The sequence below is a fragment of the Pyrus communis genome, chromosome 17 (assembly GCF_041283825.1).
Source record: "Pyrus communis isolate YQ-2024b chromosome 17, ASM4128382v1, whole genome shotgun sequence".
NCBI lineage: Eukaryota > Viridiplantae > Streptophyta > Magnoliopsida > Rosales > Rosaceae > Pyrus > Pyrus communis.
This window is the reverse complement of record NC_142581.1, coordinates 92,855-108,944: the sequence shown is the minus strand read 5'-3', so window position 1 is coordinate 108,944 and position 16,090 is coordinate 92,855. Positions and strand designations below refer to the sequence as shown.

General features: G+C 39.7%; 2 protein-coding genes across 3 annotated transcripts; both read left to right on the top strand.

Moving 5' to 3' along the window:
* Positions 1-8,117: 8,117 nt before the first annotated feature.
* LOC137707467 (potassium transporter 4) lies at positions 8,118-13,369 on the top strand. Of its 2 annotated transcripts, XM_068446343.2 has the most exons (9): positions 8,118-8,724; positions 9,411-9,651; positions 9,754-9,999; positions 10,489-10,539; positions 10,692-10,952; positions 11,241-11,293; positions 11,456-11,570; positions 11,666-11,920; positions 12,010-13,369. In XM_068446343.2, the coding sequence occupies exons 1-9, from the start codon at positions 8,662-8,664 to the stop codon at positions 13,095-13,097; spliced, it is 2,373 nt and encodes a 790-aa protein (XP_068302444.1). In that variant the 5' UTR covers positions 8,118-8,661; the 3' UTR covers positions 13,098-13,369. The 2 variants fall into 2 exon arrangements, with proteins under 2 accessions (XP_068302444.1, XP_088544989.1); XM_088688863.1 differs by lacking the exon at positions 10,489-10,539 and having other exon boundaries at positions 8,181-8,724.
* A 152-nt stretch (positions 13,370-13,521) lies between these two features.
* Positions 13,522-15,630, top strand: LOC137707468 (Bifunctional inhibitor/lipid-transfer protein/seed storage 2S albumin superfamily protein). The gene is made up of 2 exons (XM_088688864.1): positions 13,522-15,185; positions 15,344-15,630. Exons 1-2 carry the CDS (start codon positions 14,852-14,854, stop codon positions 15,505-15,507), a joined length of 498 nt encoding a protein of 165 aa, XP_088544990.1. The 5' UTR covers positions 13,522-14,851; the 3' UTR covers positions 15,508-15,630.
* Positions 15,631-16,090: the final 460 nt, after the last annotated feature.

Here is a 16,090-nt window from a genome sequence, read left to right as displayed (position 1 = left end):
CAGACCCGTGGCCCACGGTTTTATTGGAAAAGGATCTAGAGATCCCATGATCATAACCGTTTATTATACATCATGCAGTCAGAAATCATTTTAAATTTTAAATTTTAAATTAAATATAAATGCTACCTAATAAAAATTGACCGCATAATGTACGATGAACGGTCATGATCACGGGATCTTTGAATCCTCATGATCCGGCAGGATCCTTTTCCGGTTTTATTATAAATGGATACCGTTGCCCTGGTCCCGCGGAAATCTCTGGCCCTCACCTCATTCTCTCTCTCTCTCTCTCTCTCTCTCTCTCTCTCTGTTACGCTCTTTCTTTGAAATTCGCTCGACCTTATTATTCCATCAATACTTCTTCTGTATTGTTCCCTTTCTAATCCTACTCATCTATCTCCTAGAAAAGAAAAGAATGCTGCCAAGTTTTTTCTTTCTTCTATTTGGTTGCTGTGGTAGAATTTAGATTGTTCTCTTGTCTGACAGAATACAAGAAGTCAGTTGGCAACTTGCCCGGCCAGCCGCCTCTTGGTAGAGATCACCTCATCACCAGTGGGAGAAATCAAAAGAGTTAACAGGATTTTAGGACGTCAGTGTTGTGCCAGCTGCATTATTCCAGGCTAGCTAGCCTGTCCTGAATTAAGCTTTCTTCTCAATGCACGCAGCAGCTGGCCTTTTATATATATAATCGATCGAGTTCAAGTGCTCATCAATTAAGAAAGATGTTCTTGATCGATAGAGCGGATCAGTTTAATCAGTTTGTGATTATGTTATGAATCAAAGCTAGTAAAGTTTCTGTTTCCTCAAAATCCATAAAAAAATTGCGCGAGTGCATAATCAATATATTAATTCATCTTCTCCTCCTCTCCTCACTTATGTCTTTCATTGTGATTTTTGCTGCTGCTTTTTTTATTTTTTTTATTTTTTTTTAACCTAATAAGATTCAAATCACCTTATCATTTTTAAGTAATTAATTAATTTTCACTTTCGGTTTGAAGTATTGTTTGTGTAGAAGAATATATGATCATGTCATCTTCTGTACTAACACGAATTGGACGACAGCGACAACGATATGACTAAAGAGTCAAGCAAAATTAGTTAAATGTTTATTATGATTCTTATGTAAATAAATAGATTAGACAAGGATATAATTGTAATTGTAAGAGCAGTGTACTGTCTATATATACACGGCTGCATCATTGTAAGATTATCTGATTAATCAATATATGAGAGATATTTAGAAACTGTGGATCTTGGTTTTCTACATGGTACCATCGCCACACCGCCTCACGGCTTCTTCGATCCTGCCTTCTTCCGCTCTTCTCTGATCGCCTTCTCCGATCGTCTTCTCCGCCATGATTGTTTGAGGTGTTGTTCTCCTCCGATTCAGATTCTTGCTTCCTTTTCTTGAATCTTGATGGCGTCTCCCTCCGATTCTTCTTCTCCAATTGAGTCGGTGCCTCCCTCAAACCCTAATTCCTCTTCCCCAAATCTCAATACCTCTCAGATGTATAATTCTCTCACGATTCAGAACATTGGCAGTATGGTTCCGATCAAGCTCCGGCGATCCAATTATCTGCCGTGGCGAGCTTTGTTTGCTCCGATTCTCCGTCGCTACAAGCTTCTAGGGATTGTTGATGGCACTGAGCCCTGTCCATCTCCCTTTCTTCCAGATCGCTCCATCAATCCAGGTTTTGAGCAATGGTATGAGAAAGATCAGAATTTGCTTATCTGGTTCAATTCGACGCTATCTGAGGAAATTATTCCGTTCACAGTCGGTGTCTCCTCCGCTCGTGATCTCTGGCTCAAGCTTGAGCAGCGTTTTGGTGGTATCTCAGATGTACATATTCATCAATTGCGTTCGAAGCTTCAAAATGTTCAGAAAGGCTCTCAATCCATGGCTGACTATCTTCAACAAATCAAGGAGATCTCCGATTCTCTCACTGCCGCTGGTGCATTTGTTACTGATCGTGATCTCATTGCTGCGACTCTTGCAGGTCTTACTGATGATTTTGAATCTTTCACTGATTCCATTTTACTTCGCCTTTCTTCTACTTCGTTGGATGAATTACATGGCCTGTTGCTCGCTAAGGAGTTGTCCATGGAGCGTCGCAAGAAACTTTCATCTTCTGAGCCCTTTCATGCCTTCTCTGTGCAAAGCCAACCGCCTCTCCTTCCTACACCACCACAAGCTCTTGCTGCTCACAATCCTGGAGCATCACCACTTCAGAATTCTTTTCGGTATAATTCTAACAGAGGCTACAATCGTGGTTCTACCCGAGGCTTTAACCATGGTTCTAATCGCAGCTACAATCGTGGTTCCAATCGTGGGAATTTCAACTCTGGTTTCACTCGAGGATCTTATAATTCTGGATTCAATCGTCATGTTTCCTCTTCAGGACCCAAAACTCCTTGTCAAATTTGTGGCTCTACTAGTCATGAAGCTCTTGATTGCTTTGACAGAATGAATCCCGAAATCTCAGGCAAGTTTCCTCCAGCTAAACTTGCTGCCATGTGTGCTCACTATACTGCAAAGTCCTCCAATCCTTGGCTCATTGATTCGGGTGCTACCTCTCACATTACGAATGATATATCAAATATTCAATCTCCTACTCCCTACCATGGTGAAGACAAGGTGTACATCGGAGATGGTAAAGGTCTGTCTATAGATCATATTGGCACATCTATTTTGCATACTCCTGCTCACTCGTTTAAATTGCAAAATGTTCTTCATGTGCCTCAAATGAAACATAGTCTTCTCTCTGCTTATCAGTTTATTAAAGATAATGATTGTTCATTAACACTTGACATTCATGGATCCTCTGTCAAGGATCGTTTTACGGGGAGGACGCTTTTGCGGGGCCAAGTTAAAGATGGCTTCTTTCCGCTTCATGGTTCATCTGTTCTCTCTCCTGTCACTCATACTCCTACTGCACTTGTAAGTACTTCTGCTAATGTTCGCATATGGCACAGCCGACTTGGTCATCCATCTTCTGCTATTTTTCGCAAAGTCTTGTCTACCAATAAAGTTGTTGTTCAAGGCAACTCTTCTCTGGCCTTCTTCTGCAAAGACTGTGCTTTAGCAAAGAATCACAAGCTTCCTTTTGGTACTCATCAATCTGTATCTACTAAAAGTCTAGATTTGTTGCACTGTGATGTCTGGGGACCATCTCCTGTTGTATCAGTGAATGGCTATAGATATTACTTGCTTATTGTTGATGATCACAGCAAGTATAGTTGGTTTTTTCCCTTAAAGTCCAAGTCTTCTGTATTTTCAACCTTTGTGGAGTACAAGTCCTATGTAGAGAACACTCTTGGTAATAAAATAAAAGTTGTTCGCTCTGATTCAGGGGGTGAGTTTACCAGTCATCAATTTCAGAATTTTCTTAAACTTCATGGCATTTTGCAACAATTTAGCTGTCCTCATACTCCTGAGCAGAATGGATGTGTTGAACGGAAACATCGTCATTTAGTTGAAACTGCTCGTACACTCTTCGTGCAATCTCAAGTGCCTCATATGTTTTGGGTTGAAGCTTTTTCCACTGCTACATATCTAATCAATCGCCTTCCCCTTGGTGGTGTACTGCAGTCTCCTTGGGAACTCCTCCAGATTATTCTCGACTTAGAATTTTTGGTTGCTGTTGTTATCCCTGGCTCAAACCCTATACTACATCTAAGTTGGCCAGCAAGAGTAAATCCTGTGTTTTCCTTGGGCACAGTCTTCAACACAAGGGGTATCGTTGTCTTGATCCAGTTACACAACGAGTATATATCTCTCGGCATGTAATCTTTGACGAGACTACCTTTCCCTTTCAGATTATATCATCTGACTTTCCTGGTGCACCTAATGTTCTTGCTGATACTTCTCCAGTGAATTCGTCTGTCAATCTGCAATTCACAATACCTGCTGCTCACTCTGTACCTCACGTGCATCCTCCAGTATCTGTTAATGTTCCTGTATCTCCAGAGGATCTTCTAGTACCTGTTGATGTTCCAGTACCTCATGAGGATCTTCCAGTACCTGTTGATGTTCCAGTACCTCATGTGACCTCTTCTGAGCACTCTTCAGTGAATCCTTCTTCTGCCCCTTCTTCTGTTCCTAATACTCATCCTATGATCACTAGATCCAAAGCTGGTATCTTTAAACCCAAAGCCTACTCCACCACCAAACACCCTTTACCTGATACGGTTGATATTCTTCCCACAACTTATCTTCAGGCCTCAAAACATGCTCACTGGATGGCTGCTATGCAGGATGAAATAAATGCTCTGCAGTCAACCGGCACTTGGTCTCTCGTTCCTTTTACCTCCCAACAAAATATTGTTGGATGTAAGTGGGTGTTTCGCGTTAAGAAACATCCAAATGGTACTATAGACCGTTACAAAGCTCGGCTTGTGGCCAAAGGATTTCATCAGCAAGCTGGTTTGGATTACAAGGAAACATTTAGTCCTGTTGCAAAACCTGTCACCATTCGGATTCTTCTATCTCTTGCAGTTCAATATGACTGGTTTCTCAATCAATTGGATATCAGTAATGCTTTTCTGCACGGTGACCTTCAAGAAGATGTCTACATGCAGCAACCTCCTGGTTTCAGTGATCCAAATTATCCGACTCATGTCTGCAAGCTTCGTAAATCCTTGTATGGATTGAAACAAGCCCCTCGGGCCTGGTTTGACAAATTATTTGCAGTACTTAAGTCCTTGGGTTTTCATCAATCTCAATCTGATGCTTCTTTATTTGTGCTCCAAGAATCTGTTCCTGTTTTTGTCTTGGTGTATGTCGATGACATACTTGTCACAGGTCCAAATCCTGCTGCTTGTCAACGTTTCATTCAGACACTAAGTACTGTTTTTCCCGTGAAGGATTTAGGCCCTTTGCACTATTTTTTGGGTCTTGAGGTTCAGAGATCTGCTGGTGGTCTTTTCTTACATCAAAGCAAGTATATTTTTGACTTACTTCACAAGACCCGCATGGATGGTGCTAAACCATGCCTCACTCCTCTTAGATCTATCAAACTCGATCACACTGGTCCCTTGTTACATGATCCAGCAGAATACCGATCTATTGTGGGTGCTTTGCAATACTTAACTTGGACTCGACCTGATTTATCCTTTGCTGTCAATCAAGTCTGTCAGTTTATGCATGCTCCCCGCGAACCACATCTTCAAGCAGCCAAACGTATTCTCAGATTCCTCAAAGCCACAGTCAGTCATGGTTTGTGGTTCACGAAAGGTAATGTTCATCTTACTGCCTATTCTGATGCTGATTGGGCTGGCTGTCCATTCGATCGTCGATCTACTAGTGGCTATTGCATATTCCTGGGATCCAATCTTATTAGCTGGAGTGCTAAGAAGCAACCCACGGTTGCTCGTTCCTCAACTGAAGCAGAATACAGATCATTAGCGCACACAGCCGCTGAAATCACCTGGATTTGCAAAGTGTTCAAAGATCTTGGTCTCCAGCTTCCTCAAGTCCCTTCTCTCTGGTGTGATAATCTGTCTGCCATATCCCTTGCATCCAATCCAGTCTTTCATGCTCGCACCAAGCATATTGAACTTGATTACCATTATATTCGAGAGTTGGTCCTTGCTAATCTACTCAAAGTCCAGTATGTGTGTTCTCAAGATCAGTTAGCTGATATTCATACCAAATCTCTGTCTAAATCTAGGTTTCTGTATCTGCAATCCAAGCTTGCACTTGGACCTTTCGATGCCTCCAAGTTCAGCTTGAGGGGGTGTAAAGAGTCAAGCAAAATTAGTTAAATGTTTGTTATGATTCTTATGTAAATAAATAGATTAGACAAGGATATAATTGTAATTGTAAGAGCAGTGTACTGTCTATATATACACTGCTGCATCATTGTAAGATTATCTGATTAATCAATATATGAGAGATATTTAGAAACTGTGGATCTTGGTTTTCTACAATGACAACAATTTCGCGTCATATATATTTGGCTTATTCTTTAATTTTTACTGTTATCTTGCCTTTCGTTGCTTGTTTTAATCAGTCATGTTTTCCATTTAATTAAATTGTCTTTTATCTCGATCGGTTGCCTTCAAATTGAAAAACCTTTGGTAGGAATAAGCTCTTGTTTCGTAATGAAGTAAAAATAATTTGATTACTGAGAAATAATAATATAATTATATAGTAAAGCACCAAAAGAAAATACAAACAAAAGTATCCTTTTCTCATGTCCCGACCACCGGCAATAGCATGCATATATAAAGGTATCTTTTTCCCATGTCCCGATCGACCACCGGCAATAGCATGCGTATACCTTGATAATTGACTTTCTAGTTATTTAATTAAGCTTGAGCTTGGCCAATGTTCGTGTGATAATCACCAACAATATGTCGTTTGTTTGTTTAATTATTTGTTCTCTCTATCAGGAAACTCCGCTGGGAGTATGGGAGTTCAGAAGCAAAAGTCGAGAGGAGATGTGCAACCTCAGCCTGGAAGGTGGATGCAGAGGATATATGTTTGCATTAGAGGTCACCCAAGAGCTTGATACCTGGCCAGAGCACCAAAACCGTGACAGGAAATGGGTAATTAATTAGTACTAATCAAAGTAGATATTAATTAAAGGGTATTTCTTCTAAGCTAGTACTCATGAACTATTGGGAGTGGGAGAGATTAATTAGCTAATTAATTAATTAATGAGTATGGATACAGCTAAGCATAAAGGAGGCATTTAGGGTGTGCCGGTATGAATGGATGCGCAAAGCGTTGGAGCAGTTTCTGAGAGTCATGGGAGGAGGACTAGTACTTTCAGTTTGTGATGATAATGATAATATTGATGATGAGGATGGAAAAGTGAAAGTTGTGGAGATGATGATGGGATCAGAAGATGAGATGAAATTAGGAGGAGAGCTGCCACCTCCGGATTCTACCCTGCAGCCGCCGTTGTCAGATGTGGAACATGTGATGGCTGAATGTAAAATAGTGTCGTCAAACTGCTACATAAAGCCAGCTTCTTCTTCTTCTTCAAGTGCTAGTGCTAGTCAACTGGTGATATCAGTTGATTGTCATGGCACTTGGCTCTCAAGGACAAGGTGGGGTTGCCATTGATGGCATGCCGCATGCATATGACTATCGATCGAACATATATATATATGTGTGTGTGTGTATGCTGCTGCCAATTAAATTGGCAAATTGGCACATGTGATGTTCAATTTCTCGGCCTAGTAGTGACCCTGACTAAATGTAAAAGCAAAAGCCAAATTGTTTGATGAAACTTTCTCCATCGATCAAATATCATATAAATTGTCATGACAGTGTAACTTTTAAATGCTTCTTTCTTATTAATAAATAAATAAATAAATAGATATGCATATGCAAATTGATGCAAAGATAAAATATCAGTAGAAAGTTTTAACTTTTAATTTATCTCCACTCCAAATTCCAAGATTCACTCATACTGTAGCGTTCTGATTTTTTTTTTTTTTTTTGGTTAAGGGTTCTGATTTTTTTTTAAATTTAGAACGAATGAGGCAAATAAGCCAATGAGGAGAGGAAACATGACTGGAGGAAGGATTTTTGTGTAAATTTAATTGGGTCATCGATCTTCGCCCATTAGTCTAGAGAAACGGGAAAATAGTCCACAACGATAAACAATCAGCTGCATCATCATCCCCCCTCATTTGCTATTTGGCACAACCCCTAACGTCCATAACAATAAGCAATCAGCTACATATCATGCCCCCTCATTTCCCATTTGGCCCAATCCCCAACTTACCATGATCCAGTATACCCATAATCTTAATAAAGTTGGTTAAAAATATTCAAAATTTCTTGTTGATGAGTGGGATTTTTTTTTTTTGAACAAAAGATATCAGTATGCCCATAATCTTAATAAAGTTGGTTGAAAATATTCAAAATTTATTGTTGATAAGTGAGACTTTTTTTTTTTAACAAACGATATCATCTACACCAAGGAAAAGAGAGTGAGTTTAACCTCACAATGAGTTAGTAATAATGTGATTGAAATTTGTATTTAGCAATAATTAAATTTAAAATCTTTTACTTATATGTGATGAGGAATACTACTAAATCGTACTAAGTGGCGAGTGAGATTTATTTTGTTAAGAAGGAAATAGACACACGCATTGGACGCGCATGGAAATAGACCGACTTTCAGAGTGACAGACAGGTGGCGCAGAGATAGTGGGGGGATTCAGGAGGGAAGCGAAAGAAGAGAAATATGCCTCCCCGCCCCAGATGAGAGCAAATGGCAAAATCCCTCCCTCCCTCCCTCCACTCGTCGTAATTATTTCAGGAATTAGGGATTTATCATTTAGGTGGCAAGGAAGGGATGCCAAAATTTGTAAGCTTTATAATTAGTTGATATAATTTCAATCATACCAAACTAGACGACTAGAGTAGAGTCCATGCAACCTAATCTAAAAATCTGAAAAATCAAATGCTTTCTATCTTTCTTCTTCTTATAAGATAAATATAAAGGTGCTCAGTTTTAAGTGTTTAGTTACAGACAGGTAGACAGGCGGACGCAGAGTAGAGGTGATGATGAGATGAGGTGATGAGGTGTTGAGAGCCTCCATGGAGATTGAGATGGACAGCTTATAGCTAGTTGTTTTGTAGAAGAAGAAGCCTAGCCTAGCCTCTTCAGATTAGGATTAGGAATTTAGGATTAGGCGGCGATGGAGCCGGACTCTGCAATTTCGACGCCCTCCCGGAATCCTCCTCCTCTTCTTCCTCGTCAGGTACTTGCTGCTGATGCTTTCTTTTCCCTATTCATTCATTCATTCTTTCTTATTACTTTTGCATTCATTCATTGATTCTCTGCTGCTGTTTGGATTGATTTGGTTTCTGTCTGTCTAATATCTATCCTCTCCACACTCGCCCAAATCCTTACCTATTTCATTTCATTTCAATTCAATTCAATTCAATTCATTTGAGCACTGGTCGATCCGCATGTATGTGTAACAACTAAGTAGCAAATGAGATTCTGTTAACTAGTTGTAATTTGGAGATCTTAAATACAAATTACAAATTCTCAATCTTGTCTCGCACTTTTCGCCTTAAAGAAGAAGTCGGTTTTTGCCAACTAGTGCAGTGTGGTTTATATTTTAAATCGTTATTTCCTCAGGAGGATTTGTTGTGTGCTTGTACCAGCACTCATTGAGTGGCTTTACGTTCTTATCACTGGATACCTAGGTCCAAATATATAAATAATTGAGTTTGACAACGACGAGAAGTAATGGAATGCCTCATTCAATCACTTCCATATCAACTACTTGGCATATAAGTATAGTTTGTGTTCTCTAGTTAAGGATTTAGGCTTGTAATCATTTTAGATATGGATTCTTTCTCCTATGCCCTGGGCTGAATGTGATTCATCTGTTACTTACCGACTAGTGTAACCAATTAACCTCTTGTTGCTTTGCAGCTTTCATGGGTGAATCTCTCCAGAAATCTCATACTTGCATATCAAAGCCTTGGCGTGGTTTATGGGGACCTTAGTACTTCTCCTCTCTATGTTTATACTAGCACATTCACAGGGAATCTACACAACCATAACTCTGAGGAAGTGATATTTGGTGCATTTTCCTTAATCTTCTGGACCATTACACTGGTACCCTTGCTCAAGTACGTCTTTATCCTATTGAGTGCTGACGATAATGGTGAAGGTGTGGTGACACTTGAATTTTGAATACATCCTTTGTGTGACATCTCATACTTGCTTCTTATTGGGTCTCCAAAGGGTCAGTATTTATTCTAATTCGTCTCAGGTGGGACTTTTGCGCTTTACTCGCTGCTTTGCCGCCATGCAAAGTTTAGTTTACTTCCCAACCAGCAAGCAGCTGATGAGGAGCTTTCAGCTTACAAATACGGTCCTTCATCACAGGTTGTAAGCTCTTCCCCATTAAAGAGATTTTTGGAGAAGCATAAAAGGTTACGGACAGCCCTACTAGTGGTGGTATTGTTAGGCACTTGCATGGTCATAGGAGATGGTGTGCTCACTCCAGCAATTTCAGGTACGGTACTAAGTTGTAGAATAATTGTTGGTGTTGAATACAGTCTATATTCATCTAATGTTAGTAAATCACCCATTCCAGAACCCCGAGACAGATGAGAAAAAAGAACAAAAAACTTATGATAACATTACTAAGTTGTCTTGCCCCTTGGGGAATATCCAATAAAATTGGGGCTCCAATCCCTGTAAATACGAGGAAGATGTATACATGTACAATTCGCCGCATCCAATACACTTCTGAATATATTCCTACTATTCATTTAGTAGAGCCACTTAATAATACCATGTCTGTCAGTCTTTCTGTTGTTTGTCGATACGCTGATTGTTTTATGCTCAAATGCTGATAAGTTTTCAGTAAGCTCTACCTAATAAAATATTTTGTCTAGGCAAACCCAGATTGTTGATATTTATTATTTGTTTCTAAAATAATGTTTTCACACTTCCCTTGATTAAGGAGTTAAATCTTTGAGCATTTCTTTTTCACATGCAGTTTTATCATCGGTATCAGGGTTACAAGTTACAGAAGAGAAATTAACTGATGGTAATTCATGATGCCTGTTCTATATCTTTGAGCATTTCTTTTTCACTTTCAGTTTTTTCTTATATCTTTTTTATAAACGAGTTTGAAATTCATGATGCCTATTCTATATATTTCTCTGTGTATCATATAATTGGCTTTGCTTTTGATACTAGGTGAACTCCTCTTGCTGGCATGTGTCATATTGGTTGGCCTGTTTGCTTTGCAGCATTGTGGCACCCACAGGGTAGCATTTTTGTTTGCACCTATTGTAATAATCTGGTTGATATCGATATTTTCCATTGGGCTGTACAACACAATACAGTGGAACCCAGATATTGTTCATGCATTGTCGCCCCATTATATTATCAAGTTTTTCCATGAGACTGGTAAAGATGGTTGGATTTCTCTTGGTGGGATTCTTCTCTCAATAACTGGTACGCTGAATTCGAAAATTGATGGAAATTTTTTACATATAAATAATATATTTACTGGTTGTTGTACTGGTGTAACTATCTATACGAGACCTCTTTGGGAGAGTTATCTTAGCCCTGCAGTAACAAGAAGTTATTGTACTGGTGTAACTATCCATACGAAACCTCTTTGGGAGTTTTATCTTAGCCCTGCACTAATAAGAAGTTATCAACACCGTTAATTTCAAGATCTGCTCTTGCATGCTTGCTATTTTAAGTAAACTGACTTTTAGGCATCTGCATGTTTATCAGGTACTGAAGCTATGTTTGCAGATCTTGGTCATTTCACTGCCTTATCGATAAGAGTAAGTTTATTATTTATCCTCTGATAACCTTTTTATATAAAAGAAATATGTGGTTTGTTTACTCTACCCACTCTAGCTTTGTACGCCCTGATCATTGTGATATGGACTGAAATTTCAAAAGTGAGAATATTTTTTTTTTTTTTTTGGCTCTTGCTTGTGCAGCTTGCGTTTGCATTTGCTATATATCCTTGTTTGGTAGTACAATACATGGGTCAAGCTGCTTTCCTGTCTAAACATCCTGGCTCCATTCGTTACAGTTTCTATGACTCCATACCTGGTTAGTTCATCCTGACATTTATCAATATTGCTTTCCAGAATTTTGTTCTAAATCAGTGTTGGTAACTTTGCTTTCTGTCCTCCCATATCCGCAAGTTCCTGTATTTTGGCCCGTCTTTGTTGTTGCTACCCTCGCATCAATTGTTGGAAGCCAGGCTGTTATAACTGCTACTTTCTCAATCATCAAGCAATGTCATGCCCTTGGTTGTTTCCCCCGAGTCAAAGTTGTCCACACCTCAAAGCATATATGTGGGCAGATCTACATTCCGGAAATTAATTGGATACTTATGATCCTTACTCTTGCCATAACTATTGGATTTCAAGACACTACTTTAATCGGAAATGCTTATGGTATGTTATTTCTTTGTATCCCCCGCCTCCTTCTCTGCCCCTTAAACAAATTAAGTGAGGATGACAAATTGTTCACTTTTGGTTCTCAGGACTTGCTTGCATGATGGTTATGTTTATCACGACATTCCTTATGGCGCTGGTAATAATCTTTGTTTGGCAGAAAAGTGTGGTCCTGGCTGCGATTTTTCTGATTTTTTTCTGGTTCATTGAGGGAGTGTACTTATCAGCAGCACTCATTAAAGTACCTCAGGGAGGATGGGTCCCTTTTGTTCTCTCGTTCATCTTTATGATTGTTATGTATGTCTGGCATTATGGTACACGGAAGAAGTATAACTATGATCTGCACAACAAAGTCTCGTTAAAATGGCTACTTGGTCTTGGCCCGAGCCTCGGTATCGTCCGGGTACCTGGGATAGGTCTCATATACTCAGAGTTGGCAACAGGAGTTCCTGCAATATTCTCTCACTTTGTAACAAATCTTCCTGCATTCCACAAGGTGTTGGTTTTTGTTTGTGTAAAATCAGTTCAGGTGCCATGGGTTTCACCTGAGGAACGATTTCTGATTGGCCGGATATGTCCAAGACCTTATCGTATGTATAGGTGCATTGTGAGGTATGGGTACAAGGACATCCAACGGGATGATGGGGACTTTGAGGACCTGCTCATACAGAGCATAGCAGAGTTCATCCAGATGGAAGCGGGGGAACCACAATTCTCAAGCCCAGAAAGCACATCATTTGATGGAAGGATGGCGGTTATAAGCACGAGGACGGTGCAATCAAGTTTGAGCTTGGTAGCTAGTGAACAAGAGGGTTCTGGTGTGGGGGACTCCATCCAAAGCAGCAAATCTTTGGCCCTGCGGAGTATGGGATCAGTGTATGATGATGAGAACCCACAAATGAGGAGGCACCAAGTGAGGTTTCAGGTGCCGTCAAATGTGGGTATGGATCCTGCAGTAAGGGAAGAGCTGATGGATTTAATCCAGGCCAGGGAAGCAGGGGTTGCGTATATAATGGGGCATTCATATGTGAAGGCGAGGAGGTCGTCATCATTTCTGAAGAAGCTTGTGATTGATATGGGGTATTCTTTTCTTAGGAAGAACTGCAGGGGCCCTGCCGTGGCGCTTAACATTCCTCACATCAGTCTTATCGAAGTTGGGATGATATACTATGTCTGATGGAATAGATGTTATTGCTCCTAGGCTAGGGGGAAGAAGGACAAATAATCGAAAGGGCAGGGTACATATCTGCGCTTTGCTTTTGTTCCAATTTATTGGAATTTCTGTCGTCGTTTTTATTTGGTAAGCAACTGCAACACCACTTGGCGCCTGGGGTGGGTTTTCAAGTTTCAACTTTATTTTCCCTCTACAACCCTTAACCTTCCTTCTACACTACTTGTACTTGATGTGTCTTCTTACTTTTGCTAATGCTAATAGTGATTTGATAGCAATTTTTGTACGAATTAATCATAAATTAGAAGGAAGGAACGATAGGATGTAGGGAAGGTTTGATGCAGCAGCCAATCCCAATGGTATCTGTTAGGTACCGTTTGGTACGTGGGACGGGACGGAACAGAGTAGGACAAGCCGTTCCGTCTCACGTTTGGTGCCCCTAAAACGGGTGGAACGAGCTGTTCCACGGGACGAATTTTGGATGAATTTTCGTTCCGCCTCATCCCCCTGGAACGACTCGTTCCACATCCGTGGAACACAAAATTATAACCTCTCCGTCTCCTTCTTCTTCCTCCTTGTTTCCATCCGAAGACATCTTTGCTCCCGCTCCGCTCCGTTCCGTCCTGTCCCGTCCCGTCCCATTCCGTTCCGTCCCGTCCTGTCTGCATACCAAACGATACCTTACTATCAGGTGCCAGCGCATGCATATTATAATAATATAATAAGGCTTAATAATTTATTTGCCCCTTGACACTGTCTTTTAATCTCATTTTACCCCCTAAAACTGTTTTTCTCACTTTAAATTCCATTTTCGTCTCACTTAGTCTCAATTCAATCCATTTTTGCCCATTCCGTCAAATAAATGTTAAATTAGAGGTAGTATGGACATTTTATTTTTTACACAATTCTTTGCCGTTAATTTGCTGCTAAAACAATTCCAATTCTAATTCCATTTTTCGACAACTATATTTCTTCCATCTCTCTTGCGGATTGATGCGTAGTTGGGTTGCAACCCTTGGATTCAATGACTAGCTTGAATTAGATTTTGAAGCAAACTCATTATTTGCTTTTTCCAACAGCTGCAACTTCAACTCCACACCAATACGCAAGAGAAACAAACATGGGTTTTAATTAGAGTATTAAAAATGGATTTGAGATTGTTTAGCAGACAATTTGGAGGGAAAGAACAGTGTCAAAAGTAAAATTCTATACTACCCTTTAATTTAACGTTTATTTGATAAAATGGATGAAAATGAGGTGAGCTGGGAATAAGTGAGACGAAAATGGCAATTTTATGGGGCAAAGTAAGATAAAACCAGTTTCAGAGGTAAAGTGAGACTAAATGCAATTTCAGGAGCAAATCAATTAATAAGGTGAACAACAACAACAACAACATTGGGGATTGATTTCTGTACGTTTGAAATTCCTTGGAACTTTGGGAGTTGGGAGGGAAAGTAGCTTCACCTATTTATCTATATCAGCTATATAATGTAATGAGCCAGTTACCAGCACCACCGCCTTCCTCCTACTTGCGACAGTGACTTTAATTGTTAGACTATTAGTCAATTAGGCAACAAGAAGTTGGATTACCAACTGAATTAATCCAAACCCATCCTTACCTCAAGTCATCTCATTCATGTGTGCTGTGCTGCTGCTATATGTATACACACACACACACACATATGCATTAGCTGTTAACAGAAACATCAAACAAATTAACAACACAACAAACAACTGCGTTCTCAAGGAAACTTTGGAAAATGGCCAAGTACCAAAACAATGCACTGGTAATACTAGTGTTTGCCGGCATTATGGCGCAGGAAGGAATGTTAATGGTGGCTGCTGCTCAAGGAGACACGTCTTGCCTCAGTCAGCTTGCTCCTTGCCTCAACTACCTGAATGGAACCCGTCACCCACCCGACAATTGTTGCGATCCTCTCAAATCGATGATCAAGTCTAATCCACAATGTTTGTGTAGTATGATCAGCAACCGGGCCACCAATCAAGCTGAGCAAGCCGGCATCAATATCAACGAGGCTCAGCAGTTGCCGGGAAGATGTGGTGAACGTGTCAACCCGCTCGCCTGCCTTTCAAGTAAGATTCATTCATCGCACTAATTACCAGCATTGTCTTACTCTTAATGAATCATGTCCATGGTAAATTAAATTAATTCTCATTAATTATCTGTTTGTCCTCTCCTCACCATCATCTAGTGAATTACTCTCTCTCTCTCTCTCTCTCTCTCTCAGCAGGTTCTCCTCCTAGTCGTGCTCCTAGTAATTCCAGGAACTCAGTTCCAAATTCTGTAAACGATGCCTTTTCGTTGCTCTCTCGTGGAAGCGTGGCGGCCACAGCTCTATCGTTGTCTCTTCAGATAATTCTATTTATTGGCATCAAATACAACGCATTATTCTAGACGGAACACTTGTGGATATTGGCATATTGCTTGCAATTATGAAAAGTCTTCTTGTATTTAATTAATGAATTATTCTCCTTCTTCTCTTGCTCTTGTTATATGGGATTATTATTATTATTATTATTATTATTTCTTTCTAAATACAATTTCTGAGTAGCCCTAGATGTTGTGATCGATGCTGAACAAAGATGATTGTGGAGTGATTTTATATGTAATGCCTTGATGATTAAAGATCAAAGATGATCAATGTGATGAATGGGTGTGGCGTACCACATATATCAAATTTCTTATTGTTTTCACTTTGTATTTTCTAATGTGTTTTTCTTTTAATTTTGACTGCTAATTTTACTTTACTTGTTCAATCTAACAAATACAAAACTAGAGGATATGTTTGAAGTGAAAAATGGTGTGTAAAAATCATCTCTTTTCTCATTGGTTAATGGTAAGTAATTTAGTATTATGTTTGAAAATTTTTATTTGAACCCAATTGTGGTGTCTCTACACCGAACTAATAAAATCTCTCTACTGAACTACGAAATATGGCCTTTAGACAAATGAAAAGAAAAACTAATACTAGAACCCA

What these genes read in the sequence shown, in the direction of transcription:
- LOC137707467 (XM_068446343.2), top strand. Translation starts at nt 8,662, where the DNA reads ATGGAGCCGGACTCTGCAATTTCGACGCCCTCCCGGAATCCTCCTCCT. An exon ending in AGAAGAGAAATTAACTGATG is followed by an intron (nt 10,540 to 10,691) that starts GTAATTCATGAT and finishes TTTTGATACTAG; the next exon opens with GTGAACTCCTCTTGCTGGCA. An exon ending in TTTAATCGGAAATGCTTATG is followed by an intron (nt 11,921 to 12,009) that starts GTATGTTATTTC and finishes TTTGGTTCTCAG; the next exon opens with GACTTGCTTGCATGATGGTT.
- LOC137707468 (XM_088688864.1), top strand. Translation starts at nt 14,852, where the DNA reads ATGGCCAAGTACCAAAACAATGCACTGGTAATACTAGTGTTTGCCGGC. An exon ending in CCCGCTCGCCTGCCTTTCAA is followed by an intron (nt 15,186 to 15,343) that starts GTAAGATTCATT and finishes CTCTCTCAGCAG; the next exon opens with GTTCTCCTCCTAGTCGTGCT.